This window comes from Hylobates moloch, unplaced genomic scaffold (genome assembly GCF_009828535.3).
Source record: "Hylobates moloch isolate HMO894 unplaced genomic scaffold, HMol_V3 SCAFFOLD_5, whole genome shotgun sequence".
Lineage (NCBI taxonomy): Eukaryota > Metazoa > Chordata > Mammalia > Primates > Hylobatidae > Hylobates > Hylobates moloch.
This window is the reverse complement of record NW_026652280.1, coordinates 43,478,138-43,502,379: the sequence shown is the minus strand read 5'-3', so window position 1 is coordinate 43,502,379 and position 24,242 is coordinate 43,478,138. Positions and strand designations below refer to the sequence as shown.

Below are 24,242 nucleotides of genomic sequence, written 5' to 3'. Positions count from 1 at the left end.
CTAGTATATACTAGAATTGTCCTGTGTACTTTACAAATGTAACTCATTTAATCCTCATAATAAACCTAGAAGGTAGGTGCTGTTATAACTGTTTTATTCTATAATTGAGACACGGAAAGGTTAAGTAGTATCTGGCTGCTCAATAAATGATGAATGGAGGGAAATTTCCCACAGTTACTGATTTAAAGGATACAACACATATTTGAATGCTTAAGCTCTTATATGATTGATTGGAAAATGGATCCTATTATTCTGTGATCCGATCTTGTATACTTAGCTTTTCACGTTGCCAGAGGGCTTTAGTCTTCTCTGTTATCAGACATGAGTGCTTTACTTTGGTGGTAGTCTTTGAGTATTTTGATATGTGATATGAGCACTTCCATTGCAGAGAGAGTGGACTCCAGAGATTGTCATTTCAGGACACTTTCATGGTGTCCAAGACCTAGTCTGGGATCCAGAAGGAGAATTTATTATCACTGTTGGTACTGATCAGACAACTAGACTTTTTGCTCCATGGAAGAGAAAAGACCAATCACAGGTAAAATGTCTTATTTTATTAATTTATTTTTTCTTGGGACGGAGTTTCACATCACTCAGGCTGAAGTGCAATGGCACGATCTCAGCTCACTGCAGCCTCCGCCACCCAGGTTCAAGTGATTCTCCTGTCTCAGCCTCCCGAGTAGCTGGGATTATAGGTGCCCACCACCAAACCCATCTACTTTTTGTATTTTTACGCCCCCCCACCCCCTGCAGCCGGCCTCTTCTTATTTTACTAATGTGTTTAAAAGAAAACATCCATGAACACAAGAAAAGTAGGGCAGCCATGCTAGCCATTAGGAAAATGCAAATTAGAACCATGATGAGATACCACCACACACCCTCTTGAATAGCTAAAGTAAAAAATATATTAACAAGTGCTGGTAAGGATGCAGAGCAACTGGAACTTTCATACATTGCTACTGGGGATGCAGAATGATACAGCCACTCTGGAAAACAGTTGGACATTTTATTTTTTGTTTTTTGTAGAGACAGGATCTTGCTATGTTGCTCAGGCTGGCCTTGAACTCCTGGCCTCAAGTGATCCTCCTGCCTCGGCCTCCCAAGTAACTAAGACTACAGGTGTGAGCCACCATGCCCTTCTAATTTTTAGATTTTTTGTAGAGACAGGGTCTTGCTCTGTTGCCTAGTTTCGTTATGTCTTGTAATTTTAGGTTTAATTCATTAGGAAGCATTATCAAGTGTACAATAAAAGCCTGAAGTCATATGGTATTAGATAATAGTAGTGAGGGCAGTTTTTGTTTAAGAAAATTTTCACTGTGTTAGGCACCTAGAATAAAACAAAATGTAAAAGATGGATCCTGTTTTCAAGGAGTTTACCATCTAGCTGTAGGGTAGGGCTATAGGTAGGGGGCAGTGGAACTAATGTTTCTGTAATTATTAGATGAGACCAGTTAATTGCTAACTGTTGGCCTTGAGCTCAAACAGTTGTAAAACTTCACTACTGGTAAACTTTGAACTGCTATGTGGTAGAGAAAATCAGGATCCTCTGCTTCAGTTTCTGATAGAAATTCGCGGAACTGACTATGGGTCAGTCTGTCAGAGCTAATGAAGTTTGCCACTAACACTGCTGCTTCAGTGACACATGGTAGATTCAAATAAATAGAGTTGAGAACATTGGGAACAGCATCTATAGTCAACTGAAAAACAAGTCAAATGATTTTGAGTGATTTTCTGTGGCTCTTGGTAATTTTTACTAATACTGCCCAGTTGTGGTTTATTCGTGGATGAATTTGCCCTATGGTTATATTTCCATTGTATAGTAAATAATTTTCATCTAATAATTTGCTTATTGAAAATTCAGCTTTTGAATGATCATTTTTGTTTATCCCGTTTTACCCAGGTGACTTGGCATGAAATTGCAAGGCCTCAGATACATGGGTATGACCTGAAATGTTTGGCAATGATTAATCGGTTTCAGTTTGTATCTGGAGCAGATGAAAAAGTTCTTCGGGTTTTTTCTGCACCTCGGAATTTTGTGGAAAATTTTTGTGCCATTACAGGACAATCACTGAATCATGTGCTTTGTAATGTGAGTATTTCTCTAAATATTTTACCTAAATCTAGTCACTTCATTTTGAATTTAAAAAGATTTTTGTCTCAGGCTTTAAATGGAATATATGGATAGAAGGAAAGTAATAATTGTTTCTTAATGTAATTGTTTCTTAATGTAAGTTTTTTGTGCACTGTGGGGTGTAATGATTTAAATACTAAAACCAGAAATTTTGTGTAGCAAATGAGCTCAAAATACTACAAAGCTGCATTAGTGTTCAATTGAGACATGAATACGATGTTTTATCACTGTGATAGGTACCTAGAATAGAACAAAATAAAAGATGGATACTGTTTTCAAGGAGATTACCATCTAGCTGTATGGTAGGGGTAGAGGTAGGGGGCAGTGGAACTAATGTATCTGCAGTTATTAGATGAGACCAGTTAATTGCTAAATCTTCTGGTACTAAAGTAAATTTCATAGGAGAAAGAGGTCATTGTATTGGAATAACGAGAACATGTTTAATGGGACTTGATTTGGGTTTTGTAAGGGTAACTTTTTTTTTATGTTTATACGCCCTTCTAAGAAAGATTTGAGCTACTTATAAAAATACATGGATTATAAAAATTATGAAGTAATTTTGAAAGAAGGAAAATTAAGTAGGAAGATAGGTTACACAGAAGTGCATATTATACAGTCCTTCACTTAAGAGTTGAGTCACAAATTTGGTTCTGAGCTCAAAAAGGATAAGTACCCTTTTGATAGGCAAAAAGAAGAGGAGAGAGAGGGAGAGAGCAAAGGGGAGGCCAGAGCTATTGTGGTACCTGTTGGACTGAAGACTGGATAGAAGTGGAGAGAATGGGGAAAGTCCATGGTGGAGGACTTGGGAGGCAGGCACAGTCTGACTGTGGGGTGCTGTTGGAGGCTCCTACACGAAGAGTGATGAAAAGCATTTTGGAAGAGAGTTATCTGGAAGCCAAGAGACTCTGAAGGCAGTGAAACTAGCACCAGTCTGGGTAAGACTGGAGAAGAAAATGAAATTCATTAGAAATGAAGTATCCAACTAAATTTCCTGGATTGTATACTCAGCACCTCATGCTACAGGCTTTCTTGATTATGTGAAGAGGATTTAAGATTCTGTTGTGCTTGTTTGTAATAATGATGGACAATAGGAACAAGATCAAAAGGGAAGTCTTAATTGTGGTTATTATGTAGAGCTAAGCATATGGAGGTGGAGGGGCAGCTAGTTTCAGGATCTCTTCAGTTCTAGGAATTGAATGGGATTTTAGGATTCCATGAGAGGCTTGGTCCCAGTTGTACACTTAGTTCTGTGGCCTAAGATACAGGGATCCTGCAGAGTAGCGAGCTGCTTGCTCTCGTTTGGGTTTTGCTCCCATACTGTGTTAGGATAGATATGTAGGAATGCCTCTTACTGTTCTTTTCCATGTTAGTTTTTCTTGGTTTCTAAGATAAAGCATACTGTTTCTTGTATCCCAGGCAGCCATTTTTGATGGTTTTAAATTCTTACTATTCATGTTTGTGTCTAGTTTCAGCTTCTGTATTAAAGTCTAAATTGTACAGAACACTCTTAGCAAATGAGCATGTGCCAGTTTTGATGGTTAGCATATATTTTCACATGTAATAATTTGATTGATATAAATTGCAAAATCTAAGCAGATATTGCCTTTTCAAATGGCACTCATACAAAGTTTTAAAATACTCAGTTAGTTAGATATGTTTAATGAAAATACTATGACTAATGCTGTAACTGTTAGAAGGGAAGCATCTGTGTTTATATGAGCATCATCAGGGGATGTGCCTGTGAGATTATCTTGGAAGTAGAGCTCTGGGCCTTCCATTTTCAGCTCACTGCATTTCCTGTCAGACCCTGAAACCCATTGAAATGTTATGGTTCGATGAGATCCCTTTATGGATGAGAGGATGCCCGACTTTATGGATTGCGTGGGAGTTGGAGGCCTGGTAGGGCCTGTTTGAGAGTAATTGCTTAGCATTGCATTGTTGGTTCAGAAAGTAAAAGTACGGGTAGACATCCACACAAGATGGTCTTTAAACTGTTTCTCGGCATTTATGAGCATGACTTTTTTGTAGTGCCTGAAGTAACAGTAACTTTTAGTTTTAAAATTAGCAAATAAAACTTTAGCATTTAAAACTTAGATATTATATTTTCTATTCTAGCAAGATAGTGATCTTCCAGAAGGAGCCACTGTCCCTGCGTTGGGATTATCAAATAAAGCTGTCTTTCAGGGTAAGGCTTTTGTCTTCAAAATTATTAAACCCACAGTGGTACTTAAACCCCAGTCACACACTTGTGTAATGTCTACCTAATGTTTGTTACAGCTGATTTTTTTTTTTTTAAATCACAATATATGTATCTTTTCTATCACCTATTTCGTGATAAGTACTCTTTGTACACACTCAGACCACTGAAGTAGATGCAGTTTTCACAAAGCATGTTTTTTCCTTTTTTTTTTTTTTTTTTTTTTTGAGTCAGACTCTTGCTCTGTCACCCAGGCTGGAGTGCAGTGGCACGCTCTCAGCTCACTGCAACCTCCGCCTCCTGGCTTCAAGTGATTCTCCTGCCTCAGCCTCCCGAGTAGCTGGAACTACAGGCATGTGCTACCACGCCCAGCTGATTTTTGTATTTTTGGTAGAGACGGGGTTTCACCATGTTGGCCAGACTGGTCTGGAATTCCTGACCTCAGGTGATCCACCTGCCTTGGCCTCCCAAACTGCTGTTGTTACAGGTGTGAGCCACCACGCCCTGCCACAAAGTATGTTTTTTGGTGTTAGAACTACAGATGAGAATGTGGGTAACCTGAAGAGCTGGTTGTGTAGTAAACGTTTGGAGACTGTTAGATCAAAGAAAATGGAAAGAACCTTTATGGAGTTGATTAATGCCTCCAGGAGCATGTTTGGAAAATACTGGAGTAATGGAAATACTCTTGCCTTTGGAATCACATGGACACAGCTGTGAATTACACCACTTTGAATTACCACTGCTTTCTATCTGGTGGCCTTAATATTGAGACAAGTGAAGGAGATATAAAAATAGTGACTATATTCTTGATGTGTTTCTTCAAACTAGGAGATACAGCTTCTCAGCCTTCTGATGAAGAGGAGCTGTTAAGTAGTACTGGTGTTGAGTATCAGCAGGTGGCCTTTCAGCCCTCCATACTTACTGGTAAGAAGTGACAAAGACAATTTAATAAATCGCTACAACACACAGTATGTTATCTATTGCTGCTGACCTAAATAAGTGCTATAGAATTCACTTTTATATTTGGATGAACATAGAAAAAAAAGCTTCAATTTATTCTAGAGCCTCCCACTGAGGATCATCTTCTGCAGAATACTTTGTGGCCTGAAGTTCAAAAACTGTAAGTTAAACTGTATTTAGCTCTTTGGTCTGATTCTGTCATAACTTCTGACTTTTCCTCCCCACCCCACAATTTGATTTCTCCTTTTTCTTCCTTCTACCTACCTTTTTCCTCCTCCTCTATATATCTCTTAGTGGCTCTTCATAAGGAATGAGAATTAAACCTTACATTTATTTTTATATTACTGTTTATGATGTTCATTAGTTTTGTTTATTCATCCTATTTTTAAAGTAGAGAAGCATAACAATATATATTTTTTCTTTATTAAAAAGACTTGGCTGGGTACAGTGGCTCACACCTGTAATCACAGCACTTTGGGAGGCTGTAGCAGGAGGATCACTTGAGGCCAGGAGTTTGAGACCAGCCTTGACAACATAGCGAGACCCCATCTCTACAAAAAATGTTTAAAAATTAGCCAGGCATGATGATGCATGCCTGTAGTCCCAAGCTACTTGAGAGGCTGAGGCTGGAGGATTGCTTCTGCCCAGGAATTGGAGGCTGCAGTGAGCCATGATTGCACACTGCACCCCAGCCTGGGTGACAGAGTGAGACCTTGCCTTGAAAAAAAAAAAAAAAGACTTAAGTTTTGTTGTTAGTCGTGGTCTTTTTGTCTTTGATGGTTCCTGATGAAAACCTTTCCATGGTTTATTGTTTAGATACTGGCTGGTTGAAAGTAGGAGGTGAAAACTTGTATGTTAATTGTTTGAATGAGTTATATTACTTATAGGAAGCTGGCATTTTCCTCCCATCTCCCTGTCTTTCTCTCAAATGTTTGCCTAGACAAACATATAATGTTCCTTAAAAGGATTGTATGTTAGCTAGAGAGATTGATGTTATTCTTTTTACTTTCAAAAATTGTGTGGCATGAGAATAGATTCATTTGCTAATAGTACATTTTTTTCTTTTTAAATTTTAGATATGGGCATGGTTATGAAATATTTTGTGTTACTTGTAACAGTTCAAAGACTCTGCTTGCCTCAGCTTGTAAGGTACGGAAGTTTACTTTTGATTCTGCTTGGTCACAGGTTATTTGGGTCATCAGGCTCCTGCAAGTTTGGTAATGATTTAGGCAGAACTCTGCGTGAAAGGCCACTAGTGCTTGGTTTTTTGAATCTTACTTTCTCAATTTCTCTTACCCTTTGTCTCTTCAAAAGCTTATGGTTTCATTTTAAGTCTGTTTCAGCTGCACATTTTGAGCTTTTCTGTGCCCCCCTGCTAAAAGTGATTTAATCAGGTATCTCAAAATGACACCTGCAATCCCAGCTACTCAGGAGGCTGAGACATGAGAATCACTTGAACCCCAGAGGCAGAAGTTGCAGTGAGTCAAGATCTGGCCACTGAACTCCAGCCTGGGTGACAGAGTGAGACTCTGTATATAAAACAACGATATCTCAAAATGACGCCTAAAAATGTGATAAGTTTTAAATAATTGGAGTCCTAGAGACACAGGGAAATGAGAAGAGGAAACCTGGAGTGAAGTCCATCAGACTTTTTCTTGAGGACACTCTTGGCACTGACATAAGGTAGATGACTTTTGCATTTACCTAGAAGGATGGTCTTGAATTCATCATTCAGTATTTATCCATATCCTATGGAATGATATAGCAATTATGGAGGATTATCTGAAGGGTCTGAAACCCACACATTCCTCTTAAATTTTCTGAAATTTATTTACTTGTTTTAAATATGATGATAAGAGCTGCCCACCTGCATGGGCTCGTGTCCCTGCTTTTACTGTGGATTTATGCCGCTGATCTGCATTGAGAGGCATCATAAGAAATACTGCTGTGCTTCCCCTACACCCACCCTACCCCACTTGTTTATTCCTGGAAATGGTACTGAGAGGACTTCCTTCTCTTATAGGAGCCTTTGGGAAAAATGGAGTTCAGTAGTTCAAATGTCTGGGCTCCTACTGAGCAGATAATTTGTTTCTAACTTAGGGCACTGTCAATCCTGTAATTGATTTTTTTTTCCTTTTTTAAGTTGACTCCTAACAAGATGTGCATCTTCTAAACATTTTTTAACAGCTTTATTCAGGGTTATTAACATACTATAAATGGTATGTTTAATGTGAACAATTTGGTAAGTTTTGACATGTTTATCCCTGTATAAATCATCACTGCAATCAAGATACTGTATATATCCATCAACCCCCAACGTTTTCTGTGCTCTTTGGCAATTCCTCTTTTCTACCTCTCCCTTTCCCCTCCTGTCTCCATCCCTAGGAAACCACTTGTCTGCTTTTTGTCATGATAGAGTAGTTTACATTTTCTAAAATTGTATATAAATAGGATCATGTAAGTATGCACTTTTTTGGTTTCGCTTCTTTCATTCATCATAATTTGAGATTTATCCATATTTTTGCATGCATCAATAGTTCATGCCTTCTTAATGCTGAGTAGTTTTTCCTTGTACAGATGCACCACCATTTGTTGATCTGTTCACTTATTAATGGCCGTTTGGGTTGTTTTCCAGTTTTGGGCTTTTACTGATGGTACAGTTATGAAAATTTATGTGCAAATCTTTGCATGGATATATGCTTTCATTCTCTTGAGTACGTATCTGTGAGTGGAATTGCTGGATGGTATGGTAGATGTATACTTAAAATTTTGAGACAATTGACATGCTGTGTTCTGCAGTGGTTATACATTTTTGCAGCAGTGTATTAGATTTCCAGTTGCTCTGCACCCTCACCAGCACTTAGTATCAGTCTTTTTAACTTTAACCATTCTAGTAAGTGTGTAGCAGCTCATTATGGCTGTGATTTATATTTCTCTAATGATATTAAGCATCTTTTCATGTGCTAATTTTTATCCATATGAAAATATGGTGAAACTATTCAAATCTTTTGCCCGTTTATTTATTAGATTGTTTTCTTATTGAGTTTTGAAAAGTTTTTAAAGTTTTTTTTTTATAGATTTGGGGTACAAGTGCAACTGTGTTACATGGATATATTGTGTCTTGTTACACTCTGGATTTTAGCATACCCATCACCTGAATAGTATACCTTGTACCTTGAGTATTTCATTCCTCAACCCCTCCCACCTTTTGGATTCTCCAGTGTCTACTATTATTCCACACCGTATGTCCTTGTATACCCATTGTTTAGCTCCTGCTTGTAAGCAAGGATGTCTAGTTTTTGGCTTTTTGCTTCTGAGTCATTTCCCACTTAGGAGAATGGCTTCTAGTTCAATCCATTTTGCTGCAGAAGACATGATTTCATTGTTTTTTATGGCTGAGTAGTAGTTCATGGGGGGTGTGTGTGTGTGTATGTGTGTGTGTGTTTGTATACACACCACATTTTAAAAATCCAATTATTCATTGATGGACACTGAACAGTTTTTTATATACCCTGGGTACAACTTTATCACATGTGCTTATGTAGATATTTTTTCTCAGTGGCTTGTCATCCTCCTAACAGTGTCTTTCAAATAGCAGATATTTTATGTTTTGGTGAAGTCCAGTTTATCAATTTTTTTTTTTTTTAATTAGGCTGTGTCTTTCTTATATCTAATCTTTGACTCAAGGTCACAAGGATTTTTCTGCTGTGTTTTGTTCTAGGAGTTTTGTGGATTTGTAGCTTTTGCCTTTAGACCTATGATACTTTCAAATTAATTCTTGTATTTGTCATTGAGTATAGATTAAAATTGATTTTCTTTTATTGTAGATACCAGTTTCAGCATCATTTTTTTAAAAGACTGTCCCCTTCATCACTGTGTTTTGTCCCTTTGTCTAAAGTCGGTTGTTCATATATGTGGGTCTGTTCCCTAGACTTTATTCGGTTCTATTGATCTTTTTTGATATGATGCCAATACCATACTCTGTTAGTAACGATAGTGTTTTAATAATACATCTTGAAATTATGAAGTATAGAGTTATTTTGGCTATAGTAGATCCTTTATTTTGCATTTTAGAATCAGCTTAAGAGTTTCTGCAAAAACACCTGCAGGAATTTTAATGGAGATCGCATTGATTCTCTAAATCAATTTGGGGAGAATTTTAACAATATTGAGTATTTTGACATATGAATGCAATATGCCTGTCATTCATTCAGGTCTTTAATTTCTCTCAGGATTGATCTCTTTAAAAGTAAACCCTTTATTTTGGAATAATTTTCATTTTTTTCCCCCGCCATGTCACAGTTTTTCATTTTATTTTTTCCCCCTCCATGTCGCAGTTTTGATCATGGAATAATTTTTTAAGATCTGAGAGCTACAGTGAAAAGGAAAAAAAGAAAGAAAGAAAACATGATAATATTAGTCCGATGATTCATTTTTTCTAATCCCAGTCATCTGTAATTCTTCCCAGAGATTAGAAATGGTTGTAGTATGTTATCTCCTAGGAATTTTTTTTGGAATTCAAACAGATAAATAAAATATACTAATAGAAACAATGTGTTGTTTTTAAAATGTTTTCTCTTCAGTTTATTTTTTACTTACCAGCTTCATTGTTTCATCTCTGTCCTACAGGCAGCTAAGAAAGAGCATGCAGCTATCATTCTTTGGAACACTACATCTTGGAAACAGGTGCAGAATTTAGTTTTCCACAGTTTGACAGTCACGCAGATGGCCTTCTCACCTAATGACAAGTTCTTACTAGCTGTTTCCAGAGATCGAACCTGGTCATTGTGGAAAAAGCAGGATACAATCTCACCTGAGTTCGGTAAAACAGCTTCTGATTGGGAAAGTTATTAGTGAAACAGTTATGTCCATTTTATCTTCATTAAGCAGCTTTAGTTAAGAGAAAGATAACAGAGTGAAGGGTAGAGCCTCATGTCTTTGAAGCCTTTCAAAGTTCTTGGATAACTGAGGAAGACTTGACCTTCCTTCTAAGATTTAAATGGAGATGATCTTTATTTGGGTTGACCTACTTGTGATTATGTAATCAAGATGGCATGTATTCAGATATCTCAGTTCAAGAAACATAAACATCTGTATGTAGGAAGTTAGGTTTTGCAAATGGTGATAGAATCTACCACAAAACCTAATGGATGACGTATCCTGAGCTAGGATTTTATGGGACAGGAATAATGAAGATACAACTAAGAAAACTCATGGTTGAGTGGTTTCTTCTCTCTGAACTATTTTATTAATATAGTACCATTTTAAATTATGAAATACAGAGGAAACCATTATCCTTAGCTTTTTCCTACCCTCTCCGGTCACCTCCTTCATTGAGAAGGGCGTGTTAGGCATCCATCTGGATAACATGACCCCTGAGCAAGGTGTTAGCCCACCTACCCACATTCTACTCTGAACCTGGCATAAACTGAAAAAAAAAAAAGAGGACCGAAAACCTTTGTGTAGTTGGGGCAGTGGCCTATTCCTGTTCCCCCAGTTTCTTTTGGCGGATAAGTTCTAGAGAGTGTTTAAAGTATATTTGCATTGTTTAATCCTGTTTTTAATTTTTCCATTGATGAGACTCGCATACAGTTTGGTTTTGTGATACTTCTAGTCTCTTTGTTTCTTGTGTTTTAGGGAACACCCAGGGACTGTAAAGTATACTCAGCAATATGTTTTAGAACAGACTGTTTTCTTTTGCATCACTAATCTTTTCCTAACATGCAGCATTTACTGTTTAAAAAGCTAAAGTCGGCCAGGCATAGTGGCTCATGCATGTGATCCCAGCACTTTGGGGAGGCTGAGGTGGGCAGATCACCTGAGGTCAGGAGTTGAAGACCAGCCTGGCCAACATGGTGAAACCCCGTCTCTACTAAAAATACAAAAATTGGCTGGGCATGGTGGTGCACGCCTGTAATCCCAGCTACTTGGGAGGCTGAGGCAGGAGAATCGTTTCAACCCGGGAGGCAGAGGTTGCAGTGAGCCAAGATGGCACCATTGCACTCCAGCCTAGGCGACAGAGCAAGACTCCGTCTCAACAAAATTAAAAATAAGTTAAAGTTGGACAGGTGCGGTGGCTCACACCTGTAATCCCACCACTTTGGGAGGCCCAGGCAGGTGGATCATTTGAAGTCAGAAGTTTGAGACCAGCCTGGCCAATATGGTGAAATCCCATCTGTACTAAAAAAATGTAAAAATTAGCCAGGCATGGTGGTGCATGCCTGTAATCCCCGCTACTCAGGAGGCTGAGACAGGAGGATTGCATGAACCCGGGAGATGAAGGTTGCAGTGAGTGGAGATCCCACCACGGCACTCCAGCTGGGGCATTAGAGTGAGACTTCCTCCCCCTGCAAAAAAGAAAATTGTATTAATAACGTATTTATTAATTTGTTATATCTTTATGGATTATGGAGTAATAATAGATACACTCTTATTCCCTCCTCATAAACAGTTATGTGGTTTCTTTGTTTTTTAGGGGTTTTTTTTTTTGGTTTTTTTTTTTGAAACGGAGTTTCCCACTTGTTCCCCAGGCTGGAGTGCAGTGGTATGATCTCAGCTCACTGCAGCTTCCGCCTCCTGGGTTCAAGCGATTCTCCTGCCTCAGCCTCCTGAGTAGCTGGGATTAAAGGCACCTGCTACCACACCTGGCTAATTTTTTGTATTTTTAGTAGAGACAGGGTTTCATCATGTTGGGCAGGCTGGTCTTGAACTCCTGACCTCAGGTGATCCACCCGCCTCTGCCTCCCAAAAGTACAGGGATTACAGGCGTGAGCCACCATGCCTGGCCAACAGTTAGGTGTGTTAGGTTTAGTCCATATAAGGGCTAGAAGTTGCCTTACGCTTAAATCTTAAAAGGAAAATATTTTCTTAAGATTTCTTTTTTCAAACATTAAGTGGTGCATTAATCTTTTTTCTATAGCCTAATATGCAAATCTGCCTACTTTGAGTAAGGCTAAATAGCTTCAGGCTTCTTCTATAGGCGTGAGTTGAACTTCAGTTGAGTGTTTGGAAGATGTTTGTCATCAGTCACTAGAGAGTGACCAGTCAGTACGAAAGCATTCCCTGCTAGAAAAATAGCTATGTCCACAGCCTTCTGGTGAGGGGTTGGTTGCCTGGCTTCAGTCTATTTCAAAAGTCAGTGCATATAAATTGAATATTAAGTCATATGGTGTATGTGGCACTTAAATATCACTTCCTAACAGGTAAAAACCCAGCTTTCTCTGCTTTCTGAATAGTGTATACATATTTCTTTCAGAGCCAGTTTTTAGTCTTTTTGCCTTCACCAACAAAATTACTTCTGTGCACAGTAGAATTATTTGGTCTTGTGATTGGAGTCCTGATAGCAGGTATTTCTTCACTGGGAGTCGAGACAAAAAGGTAATTATTTAAAAACTTAATATTTTTTCAAATGTAAAAATAATATTTTTATAGGTATGTTTGAATAAAAAATGCATAATCCTGCCTTTCTGTTACAGCTTTTAAAAATCAGCCATGTATTCCTTTCTGTTTTTCATATATGTACATATAAAAAAAGACTTTTCTTATTAAATTCTATAAGTAAATTTCTCTGAAATGTCAAAAGTATGAGGAGAAGACCTTTCAGACATATGACCTTCATCAAATGGTCCCAGTGGAAGAAGAGTAATAAATGAAATTAATCGAGACCGAGAAACCAGGAGGGCAGCGGGAGGTAGGGGAATAAGGGAAAAACTATTTTCTAGTTTTCATACTTTTATGAATTTAACATTTTTCTGTAATAAATGATTGTTACCTTTTCATTTGGTGCTAGAAGTGGGTAGAGTATGACTGACCCAAGCTTTAAAAAAAGTCAAAACAAAGTAGCTAGGAATTTTTTTTTTTTTTTTTGAGACAGGGTGTTGGGTGCAGTGGTATAGTCCCGGCTCACTGCAGCCTGGACCTCCTGGGCCCAAGTAATTTTCCCACCTCAGCCTCAGCCTCCCAAGTAGGTGGGACTACAGGTACTCACCACCACGCCCAGCCAATGTTTTAATTGTGTAGAGATAGGGTCTTGCCATGTTGCCAGGCTGGTCCCAAACTCCTGGGCCCAAGCAGTCCTCCCACTTTGGCCTCCCAATTGTTGTGTTGGAATTACAGGCATGAGCCACCATACCCAGCCTCGGAGTATGTTCTCCAATATGACCTTCACCTTTGTTCTCTGGGAAATGTCCGCCTCACCTCTGGTCTTTCCTTTGTTTTCATACTCTTTAAAATACCCTTTTGTTCCTATAGACTAGAGGTGGTGAAGCAATTTAGTGTTGCCATTCCTCTCCCTGCCATCTTTAGTCACAGACAAGGTACAGATCACTGAAGTGGAGGGCTAGCACAGGCAGGGTGTCACTCAGGCTAAACACTTACATGTCAGCCTCTATGGCAGACTTTATGTCTCAGACCCTCCCTTCTGTTCATTTGCCTATTCTTTCATTCTTGGCATTGGTGTGCCTGTGCTGTGCTTGATGCTGAGGAAGAAGGACTGCTTCTGTCCCCCACAATCATACTGTATTAATCGTTTTCACGCTGCTATAAAGAACTGCCTGAGACTGGGTAATTTATAAAGGAAAGAGGTTTAATTGGCTCACAGTTCCTCAGGGCTGGGGAGGCCTCAGGAAACTCAGTCATGGCAGAAGGTGAAGCAAACACGTCCTTCTTCACGTGGTGGCAGGAGAAAGAAGTGCTGAGCAAAAGCGGGAAGCCTCTTATAAAACCATCAGATCTCGTGAGAACTCACTATCATTAGAAGAGCATGGAGGTAACCACCCCCATGATCCAATTACCTCCTACTGTGTCCGTCCCACAACATATGGGGATTATGGGAACTACAATTCAAGATGAGATTTGGGTGGGGACACAGCCAAACCATATCACATGCCTATAGAACATGGTCCAGCTGCTACTCTCAGGGATCCAGCAGACAAAGCAGCATTCGCTGGACATTCTCTGAAATGTACTTCTGCTTGCTTGGACAAAGCCTTCTGCTCAGAATCTTGCTTTGGTTCTACATTTTGCTACTGTTGTCCACTTCACTTCTCTCTCCATTTCTTCTTCTTTTTTTTGAGATGGAGTTTTGCTCTTGTTGCCTAGGCTGGAGTGCAGTGGTGTGATCTTGGCTCACTGCAACCCCCGCCTCCCAGGTTCAGGCGATTCTCCTGCCTCAGCCTCCTGAGTAGCTGGGATTACAGGCACCCACCACCACCCCCGGCTAATTTTTTGTATTTTTAGTAGAAACGGGGTTTCATCACGTTGGCCAGGCTGGTTTTGAACTCCTGGCCTCAAGCAGTCCACCCATCTCGACCTCCGAAACTGCTAGGATTATAGGTGTGAGCCACCACACCCAGCCCACTCTCCATTTCTTTGTGACCATTCACACATCCTTGAGGCATGAGCTTCCAGGGAAGCCTCATTTCATGAGGGATATCATCTAGGTCAGGTTTTCCTCATAGCTGAATAGATTCCCTGAGCAATGGACAGTGTAGAGGAAGAGCTAGAAAGCTGATTAGTTCTTTTTTTTTTTTTTTTTTTTTCTTTTGAGACAGAGTTTCACTCTTGTTGCCCAGGCTGGAGTGCAGTGGCACGATCTTGGCTCACTGCAACCTCTGCCTCCTAGGTTCAAGCGATTCTCCTGCCTCAGCCTCCTTAGCAGCTGGGATTACAGGCATCCGCCACCACGCCCAGCTTATTTTTTATATTTTTAGTAGAGACAGGGTTTTACTATGTTGGCCAGGCTGGTCTCGAACTCCTGACCTCAGGCGATCCACCCGCCTCGGCCTCCCAAAATGCTGGGATTACAGGCATGAGCCACCGCGCCCAGTCCGAAAGCTGATTAGTTCTTAAACATTTTGTGGTAGCTTCTTGGGGAAGTGCGTGAGCCTACTGATGGGACTCCACTGGATCAGAACCAATTTGTGAGTATAGAAGGCACATTAGACACCTCTCTGTGGTCACTGGGCAGGAACGCTTTGTCTTTGGACCAAGGTGAGCTCTCAGAGATGCATGTCTGCTGTACTGTGCCTTTGTGATGCTTGAAATGTTCTCAAGTCCTGGCACATCATACACGAATGTAAATGATGCATTTTATAAAATACCAGAGCAAATACTTTGTTTTATCTTTGCCAATGAAACTGTAGTACATTGCTAGAAACCTTGCAAAGAGAAGGCTTTACAGTGTGTGATCTGTCTGTATTAGGTGGTTGTCTGGGGTGAGTGCGACTCCACTGATGACTGTACTGAGCACAACATTGGCCCCTGCTCCTCAGTCCTGGACGTGGGTGGGGCTGTGACAGCTGTCAGCGTCTGCCCAGCGCTCCACCCTTCTCAACGGTCAGTCTCCGTGTGGGGCTTAGTTTTAAGAGGACCACTTGGTTTCTTAATATGTAGCCCTCATGTCATTTCATTTTGAATTCTCCTAGCCTCTGAGTTACTGTCTTTTTTTTTCTTTTTCTTTTTTCTGTTTTTTTTTTTTTTGAGATGGAGTCTCACTCTGTCGCTCAGGCTGGAATGCAGTGGCATGATCTCTGCTCACTGCAACCTCTGCCTTCTGAGTTGAAATGATTCTTCTGCCTCAGCCACCCAAGTAGGTGGGATTACAGGCATGCACCATCACGCCTGACTCATTTTTTTGTATTTTTAGTAGAGATGGGGTTTCACCATGTTGGTCAGGCAGGTCTTAGTCTCCTGATCTCAAGTGATCCACCTGCCTCGGCCTCCCGAAGTGCTGGGATTACAGGCGTATGCCACCGTGCCTGGCCGAGTTACTGTCTTTTCCAAAATGCTTATGTTTCTCATAATAATTTTTAGATTGATAGAACCTAATGATTCAGAATGTAAAATACAGGTTAGGAATGTGGCTCAAAGATTCTTACTTCACCAAATCTAGGACTATAATACTTTCTCTGTAACAAGCATCTTCAGTGGAACAAGGGTCCCTGCAGCCAGCTGGGGAAACACTGGCTCGTGGGCTTTGCCAACAGAGGACACAGATAAATCTGTGTGCAGCCCCTGTAAAGAGGAGGCTCCTTGAGGACACAGCAGAGCAGTGCAGCATGTCCTGGGCTGATGCCTGCAGAGTCTTTTGTAAGGCAGGGACAGTTGGGACACTGTGAAGAACTACTTTAGAGCAATGACAGAGATAACAATTTCATGCTAAGTTAATCACTTTTGTCCCCCTCCCTTAAAAACAGATATGTGGTTGCAGTAGGATTGGAGTGTGGAAAGATTTGCTTATATACCTGGAAAAAGACTGATCAAGTTCCAGAAATAAATGACTGGACCCACTGTGTAGAAACAAGTCAAAGGTATTTCTTTCCTATTTTTGTTTCCATCAGATTAACTAGAAATTGTGGGGTCTTTCGTGGCAAATTTTATGCCACATTTTCATGGAGAGGGACATATATCTGTATTCGTTGTGTCTACCACTGTTTTGTGGTAATCTGAAATTGATACATGTGGTAATCTGAAATTGATACATGTGGTAATCTTAAATTGATACATTGCACTTGATTTTTAAAAGTTTGCTTGACCAAATGGCTTGCATGCATAATATTATTTTTATAAACAACCGTTTGAGATGAAAGTGATTTTCATAATGGTGTGTTGTAGAATTTGACTACAGTAGATTCTTAATTTGATTCAAAATGTTTGTGATTTTTAAAAATATTCTGGATTGTACTTTGGTAGTTGTATCCTTATGATTGAGCCCTTTACCTCAAAAGATTCTATAGTGGAGCTTTCAGGCATAGCAAGGCTTATGCCCTGGGCCTCATGCATTTGCCACCTGAGGTGGCATAGAGCACCTGCTGTTTACAACCTTCTCCCCATCCCACCCACCTAGACAGCAGGGATCACTTTTAATCTACCCTTTTACAGGTTTTATTCTTTGTGTGTGTGTGTGAGACAGGGTCTCACTCTGTCACCTGGGCTAGAGTGCAGTGGCAAGATCCCAGCTCACTGCAACCTCCGCCTGCCAGGCTCAATCAGTCTTCCTACCTCAGCCTCCCAAATAGCTGGGACTACAGACACACACCACCGTGCCCAGCTAATTTTTTTTTGTATTTTTAGTAGAGATGGGGTTTCATTGTGTTGGCCAGGCTGGTCTCCATCTCCTGGGCTCAAGCAATCCTCCTGTCTTGGCCTCCCAAAGTGCTAGAGTTACAGGCATGGGCCACTGTGCCTGGCCCACATTTTATTCTTTAAAAATGCCTAAATGTGGCTGGGTGTGTTGGCTCATGGTCTCCACCAGTGAGACCCCTGGTCTCTACCAAAAATAAAAGAAATTAGCCAGGTGTCATGGTGCATAACTGTGGGTCCCAGCTACTTGGAAGGGTGAGGTGGGAGGATCACTTGAGCCCAGGAAGTTGAGGCTGCAGCAAGCCATAATCACACCATTGCACTCCAGCCTGGGTGAGTGAGAGCCTGTTCCCCCCAAAAAAGTATAAACGTTCAGAAAGCTACTAATATTATTCTGTGTTATATTTTCTTAGGCTTTTTCAACCTTCATATATCTGTACTGTTGAAAATACAATTTCAAATAGCAATTTCAAATGACAATATGATGAGGGTGAGTGCTTAATGGGGAGAGATTTATGAGCAATGTCTTTTATAAGATATTTCATCCAGCAGATCTTGTCTCCATGTCAGCCAAGCATGTTAGTGCTCATTATAATTATATTTATTAAAATAAGATATTGCCATGCCCCCATGGCTTCTCTCCTGCCTCTCTGGGCTGAGTTTAGCAGTTGAACTAGTTTGTGCTGTTGGCTTGCTGAAGAGGAAAGAAATCTGTTGAAATTCCATGCTTCAGGCATTTGAAATTTTCTCTCTTCCTGGGCACCCCTTCCTTCCACTTTGCCTGCCCACAGTGCTCCCTTCACCTCTAACCTGGTGTGAAGACCTCTTCAATGGCCCCCATGTGGGACACTGGTGGGAAGTCCCTTAGAAAGTGCAGGAAGGGAACATGTATAGAATTTGAGTTTTTTGTCTGAAGGGGTTGTTTTTTTCTTTGGTCATTATAGTGACTTAGGATTTGCAAGATGGAACTAATGCATGACTTAACATATTATATTATTTGGATTGCGAATATTTCAGTTACCAAGTTCCAAGTACCTTTCAAATGAAAGCTTTTGCTAGTAATAAGATTTACAAAGGTAATATAAGCAAACACTACCCTTTAGGTTGGTTTGCCAAACTCCCTATCTTCTTAAATGTGACATGTTAATATTCTGGATTTAAAGGACATTACCAAAAAAAAAAAAGAAAAAAAAAGAAACCCACTATCTCAAAGCTTACATAGCCAAACAAGTACTGTTCCTCAAAGTAGCTCCCTTGGAAAGAATTATACCACATATGTTTATTTCAGTGATTTCACTACTTCAAATCATTCTTTTAATGAAATGAGATAACTTTAATCCATAATAATTGAGATTCCAGTGATGTTGCTATCACTTAAAATGTTCTTGGAACTTCTCTGTAGGAATTGTGTTCAGAACTAGCTTACTAGTGATGCAAGAAAACAAATTATAATGCCTTTTATAATATTACTTATTTCAATCATTTCCTCCTTTTAAAGCTTGCCATTCGTATCTATTACGCTTGCCATTTATATTTATTATAAAGCTTACTTCTGGGTGCTTTCAACAGTCAGATTCATCCTCAAAGGAATATGAGCTGTCATTGAGAGTACTGAAATCATAGTCTGCATAATATGGAAGCATTTTCTCTAGAATAATTTCAGAAAACAGTTGAGGCACAGCAGCCAGAGTGACTATTTGTAAGGGCACGCAGTCATCTTGTTGCATAGGTTCAGGAGGACTGATTTTTAAAATGGGTCTCATGACTTCATTCTTCCCTTTTAATCATGAGAATGCATCTGGTGACAGGGACTGTCAGCAAATGAAAGCGTAATGTGTGTACTCTGGTATTGTTTTCAGTGTTTACTGCCCTAAAACCTACTTAGGTTTTTCACTTCATTCCTTTTTGGTTTGGGAAGCTAATTTGCAGGTTAAATTTATAGAAGATGTATTTTCATAGAGATTTGTTCCTAACATATGTTGGTAACATTCTGGGTCTGCCTTTTTAAAGGGCTAGGGGGGTAGGGGGTAGGGAGCATTAATAGGATGGTCTTGCCCAAGGTCACGCAGTTAGAGGTCACACTGGAGACCAAGACTCTTGCATTGTGCAGTACATTAAATCTGTCATTGTCTTTCTTTATCCAGTAGTAAAAATGCAATTCCATCCACCTCACAGGGATGTCAAAAGAATAAAATAATCTAGAATATATTGTAAAGTTAAAATTGTTATAAATTTAGTAATGTTATCTAAAAGACTAACTTGAATATCCAGTTCATGAAATTCCATTGATCATTAAAACAGCATTCATTTAAAAAATTTTTATTTTTTGTTTTTTTAAACAACATTTGACAGAGATTCATTGTCTGTGTCTTGCTCGTTTTGGTGATGTTATTGCCAGTGAGTAAGATTAAAATTTAATCTTGCAGTTTTAAGTAAATATAGTAAAATATTTTCCAGGTTAAAATAAAATGGCTAAAATGTTAATGATGGTATTTTAAAACCTGTACATTTCAATTTTCAGGTTTTAACTTCCATTCATGTTTACACCATTAATTGGAAAAACATTTCATGATTTCTCTATCTTTGTTTTAGCCAAAGTCATACACTGGCTATCAGAAAATTATGCTGGAGGAATTGCAGTGGAAAAACTGAACAGAAGGAAGCAGAAGGTGCTGAGTGGTTACACTTTGCAAGCTGTGGTGAAGATCACACTGTGAAGATACACAGAGTCAATAAATGTGCACTGTAATGGACTTAGTAACTACATGCTTGCAGTCACTAGTGTCTTAAAATATTATCATGTAAACAGGTCATCTTTACCTTCATAACTGAACTGAGTTTCTGTTTTTTTTTTTTTTTTTTTTTTTTTTTTTTGAGATGGAGTCTTGCTTTGTCGCAACCTCCACCTCCCAGGTTCAAGCGATTCTCTTTCTTCAGCCTCCTGAGTAGCTGGGACTAGAGGCACACACACCACCATGCCTGGCTAATTTTTGTATTTTTAGTGGAGACTGGGTTTCACCATTGGCCAGGCTGGTCTCAAACTCCTCATCTCAGGTGATCTGCTTGCCTCGGCCTCCCAAAGTGCTGGGATTACAGGCGTGAGCCACCGCGCCCAGCCTCAGTTTCATTTTTTAAGTCATGTAGCAGTAGTCGTTATTTCAGTGCTAGACCCTTTGAAATGCGATGAAAGCTATGGACCCTTCGCTTTGTTATATAACATATGCACACATACCCAGAACTTTGCACATACGTTCAGAGATTCCTAGACCTGCAGACCTGCCTCTGTGTGTCCCAATTTAAGAACATTTGTTCTTTCTTCATGACTGGATTTGCCCAATTTTGTATTATTTTGGGACTTCATTTGTCCCTCTTTGGGACATTTCCTTATTTATTGCCCTCTTCAGAGTAGACGTAGAAAATAAAGAGAGGAAACCTAGATTACTTAATTTTTATTTTAACATTTTCTATAGATAAGCATACCATGCCAAGTGTGCTCTGTCTTGATCCCCTTCTTTCTGCCAGACATTGTAGAGTTTCGCAAGCAGTTGTAGGTTTGAGCTGCAGCCAATCATTTCTTTTTTTTTTTTTTGACACGGAGTCTCGCTCTGTCGCCCAGGCTGGAGTGCAGTGGCGCAATCTCGGCTCACTGCAAGCTCCGCCTCCCGGGTTCACGCCATTCTCCTGCCTCAGCCTCTCCAAGTAGCTGGGACTACAGGCGCCCGCCACCACGCCCGGCTAATTTTTTGTATTTTTTTTTTAGTAGAGACGAGGTTTCACCGTGGTCTCGATCTCCTGACCTCGTGATCCGCCTGCCTCGGCCTCCGAAAGTGCTGGGATTACAAGCGTGAGCCACTGTGCCCAGCCCAATCATTGCTTTTATTCTTTAAAAGTACATAGATTCGTCTTTTAGGGCTTTACTGAAAGTAAAATATCCTGACATTTAAACGGACAGATGTAGGAGGTAAAAAATAGAGTTCTGAAACATTTGAATTTATGTGATAGCTGAAGTCACGAGATGAGGGATGTATGTCCCCCATGGAGGATGTAGAAAGAAGAAAAGGGTGCTGGAAACAGCATGTCAGTTGTGCCAGCTGAGGGCTGGAGGCAGCCAGGAGAGTTGGGAGCCTGGGTGTTGGGTGGAGAGAGGTTAACGGAAGACATGGGAAGTACTGTGAAGGCTGGTGTAAGCAGAGGACTACTCCAACCCTGTTGGAACATAAGAGCTATTTGGCAGATTGACAATGCAGTGACAGCTGTATATAATAAATGTGTTGAAAGGAGGAAGGTGAGGATTTTCTTGGTGGGAGTTTATGCTATTATTTAACATATTTTGCTTCCAAAGGGGTTAAGATGTTTTACCTAAATGAAAGTTTCTAGGTCAGTGCTATACAATATTTCTAATCTGTGTTTTATAGTGTGAGCTACATATGTAATTTTAAAATTTTCAAGTAGCCACATAATAAACAGGTGAAATTTAATGACATATTTCCTTTAATACAGTATATCCAAAATATTATTATGTCAACCTATAATCAGTATAAAAACCTGTTACTGAAGTATTTTATAGGGCCCATCTCAGTTCAGACTAGCCACATTTAAGTGCTTCATAGCCACATGTGGCTCATGGCCATCCGTATTTGGACAATGTACTTTAGACTATTGCACCTGTATACTCTTGTGCCCTCATCTGGGGGATGGGATGTGTGTACGTGTATACCAAGGCAGTGAGCATCTGAGCTTTGAACCTCAAAGACCAAAATGCCCTGCCCATTTCCCTGCTTATCAGCTGAGGAATCTTTACCCACATTGACACATGGGTTTGTTCTGACCCATGTGCATGCAGGCTTCCAGAGCAGATTCAGAGGCCTAACTTAGTCCTTTAGCTTCCCTCCCAGCACAGAACTCCCAAGGTTATCTGAAAGTAGGCCTCGCCTAGAGAGACTGAGTTTTCAAGTTGTCAGTTTTCCCAAATGGTCCTCAAGCATCTTCCTCAGGAATCACCTTACAGTTTAGTAAACATTCAGAGGACTTGCTACACATCTGGGCAGTCTGCATTGTAATTCATACGTGTTTACACATTTGTGTCTTCATCTGCTAAAGCACCTTTGAACCATATTGTAAGTCATAATATCTGAAGCAATTATTATGAGTTGTAGTAATTCATAATATTGAAGCGATTCATAATATCTGAAGTAATCCCCAGATAGGAGTTAGGCATGGCCCTGTTCTGAGCAGGATGGCAAAAGTGGCAGTCTGTGATGCAGCCGTTGTTACCCCAGGCTATTACTAAATGGTGGTGGTGGTTTTATCTTAATTAAAATGACATCACCAACAATGGGCCCTTTCCTGTCTGCCAGGAAAAGTTTTCTGTAGTGACGCACGTGTTGTGTGTGTATGTGTGCGTTTGAGGCTATATTACTTATTGCTACAGCAGTTCAAAATGACTTGGAAAAAGACAACGCTGGTCATTGATATGTATACTGATGTGTTTAAGGGAAGTTACTGTGGTCTGTAACTTATGAGATACATAAAAAATAAGATGGGTGGAGTGACGGACACATGGACAGATATGAAGCAAGCACTGTAAAATATTAGTGGTAGTTTTGTGTGCCCATACTCACAGCACCATTATTCACAGTAGCTAAGAGATGGAAGCAATACGTGTCCATCAGTGGGTGAATGATCAACAAAATGTGGTGTATTCGTACAGTGGAATATTATTCAGCCTCTAAAAGGAAGATATGCTGACACATGCTGCAACGTGGATGAATTTGAGGACATGATGCTAAGTGAAGTAAGCCAGTCACTGGAAGACAAATACTCTATGCTACCATTTATCTGAAGTATCTAGAGCAGTCAAATGCATAGAAACAAAGTAGAATTGTAGTTGCCAAGGACTGGGGGAGGAGGAAGTGAGGAGTTGTTTAATGGGTATAGTGTTTCAGTTTTGCAAGACAAAAAGTCCTGGGGATTGGTTGCACAGTTAAGTTATGTGAATACTGTATGCCGACTGAACTGTATACTCTAAAATGGTTAAGATGGTAAATGGTATCTTTATTTTACCACAATTTTTTTTAAAGCATGGTAAACACCATTTCCCAGGATGTAAATTTGTACTAAAAAAAAAAAGTGCTCCAAAGTAAGATATATTTAGGAAACACAGGGATAACTAAGGTTAGATAGGTGTTCTTTATTGCAGGAATTCTAAGAGCATTTATCAAATTAATTTACGCTGGGAATTTTCAATGTGGAGGGTCTGGCTCATAGCATTTCACAAACATTATACTTCAGAGTCCCAAAGCCTTTAAATAAAATGTTAATGGTAGAAACTCCTTAAGGGGTGTTCACTGTACAATTCTTTCAACTTTTCTGCATGCTGGGAGTTTTTTTTGGTAACAACATGTTGGGGAAAATGGCCTTGGAATATTTCATTCAAATTGGAGCCAAGCTAACACAAAGCTGTTGCTGCTAATGGGAACTGCTCTGATGTCCATGTAACAAGCTGCTCTCCCCAACTCCCTCCCTTCTGTTTCTCCCTCATCGGCACCCACTTCTAGGATTAACAGGCAGGGAGACGGAGAGCCCAGCTCCGGGTACAGCTGGGCCACAGCAGAAGGAGGGCCAGGGTAGAGGTTTGGGCCTTGGCTCTGATGCTTGAACATAAACACACCTAGTCAGAAGTATATCAGTACAAAGTGGACCCTACAAAATTATAGGGTCAGAAAACAGGTAAGTGGTTACTAGGGGCTGGGAATGGTGAGAGGAGTGACTACAGAGGGACCCAGATTCTTCAACAAATACATTACAAGAGGAAAAGGGAAAGGAAGCCTGGAGATTGAAAGATATTTGAGACGTGTGAATCCAGTGCAATGT

The 24,242-nt window shown here is 39.9% G+C and overlaps 1 protein-coding gene across 1 annotated transcript in view; it reads left to right on the top strand.

Moving 5' to 3' along the window:
* ELP2 (elongator acetyltransferase complex subunit 2) overlaps positions 1 to 20,133 on the top strand; it is a 46,572-nt gene extending 26,439 nt beyond the window's left edge. Inside the window, exons 12-22 of the mRNA XM_032152495.2 lie at positions 389 to 538; positions 1,901 to 2,089; positions 4,247 to 4,316; positions 5,157 to 5,252; positions 5,391 to 5,448; positions 6,365 to 6,437; positions 9,918 to 10,110; positions 12,544 to 12,665; positions 15,490 to 15,623; positions 16,484 to 16,597; positions 19,962 to 20,133. Coding sequence (XP_032008386.1) covers positions 389 to 538; positions 1,901 to 2,089; positions 4,247 to 4,316; positions 5,157 to 5,252; positions 5,391 to 5,448; positions 6,365 to 6,437; positions 9,918 to 10,110; positions 12,544 to 12,665; positions 15,490 to 15,623; positions 16,484 to 16,597; positions 19,962 to 20,118 — 1,356 coding nt within the window. The 3' untranslated portion in view covers positions 20,119 to 20,133. The remainder of the gene's footprint in view (positions 1 to 388; positions 539 to 1,900; positions 2,090 to 4,246; positions 4,317 to 5,156; positions 5,253 to 5,390; positions 5,449 to 6,364; positions 6,438 to 9,917; positions 10,111 to 12,543; positions 12,666 to 15,489; positions 15,624 to 16,483; positions 16,598 to 19,961) is intronic.
* Positions 20,134 to 24,242: the final 4,109 nt, after the last annotated feature.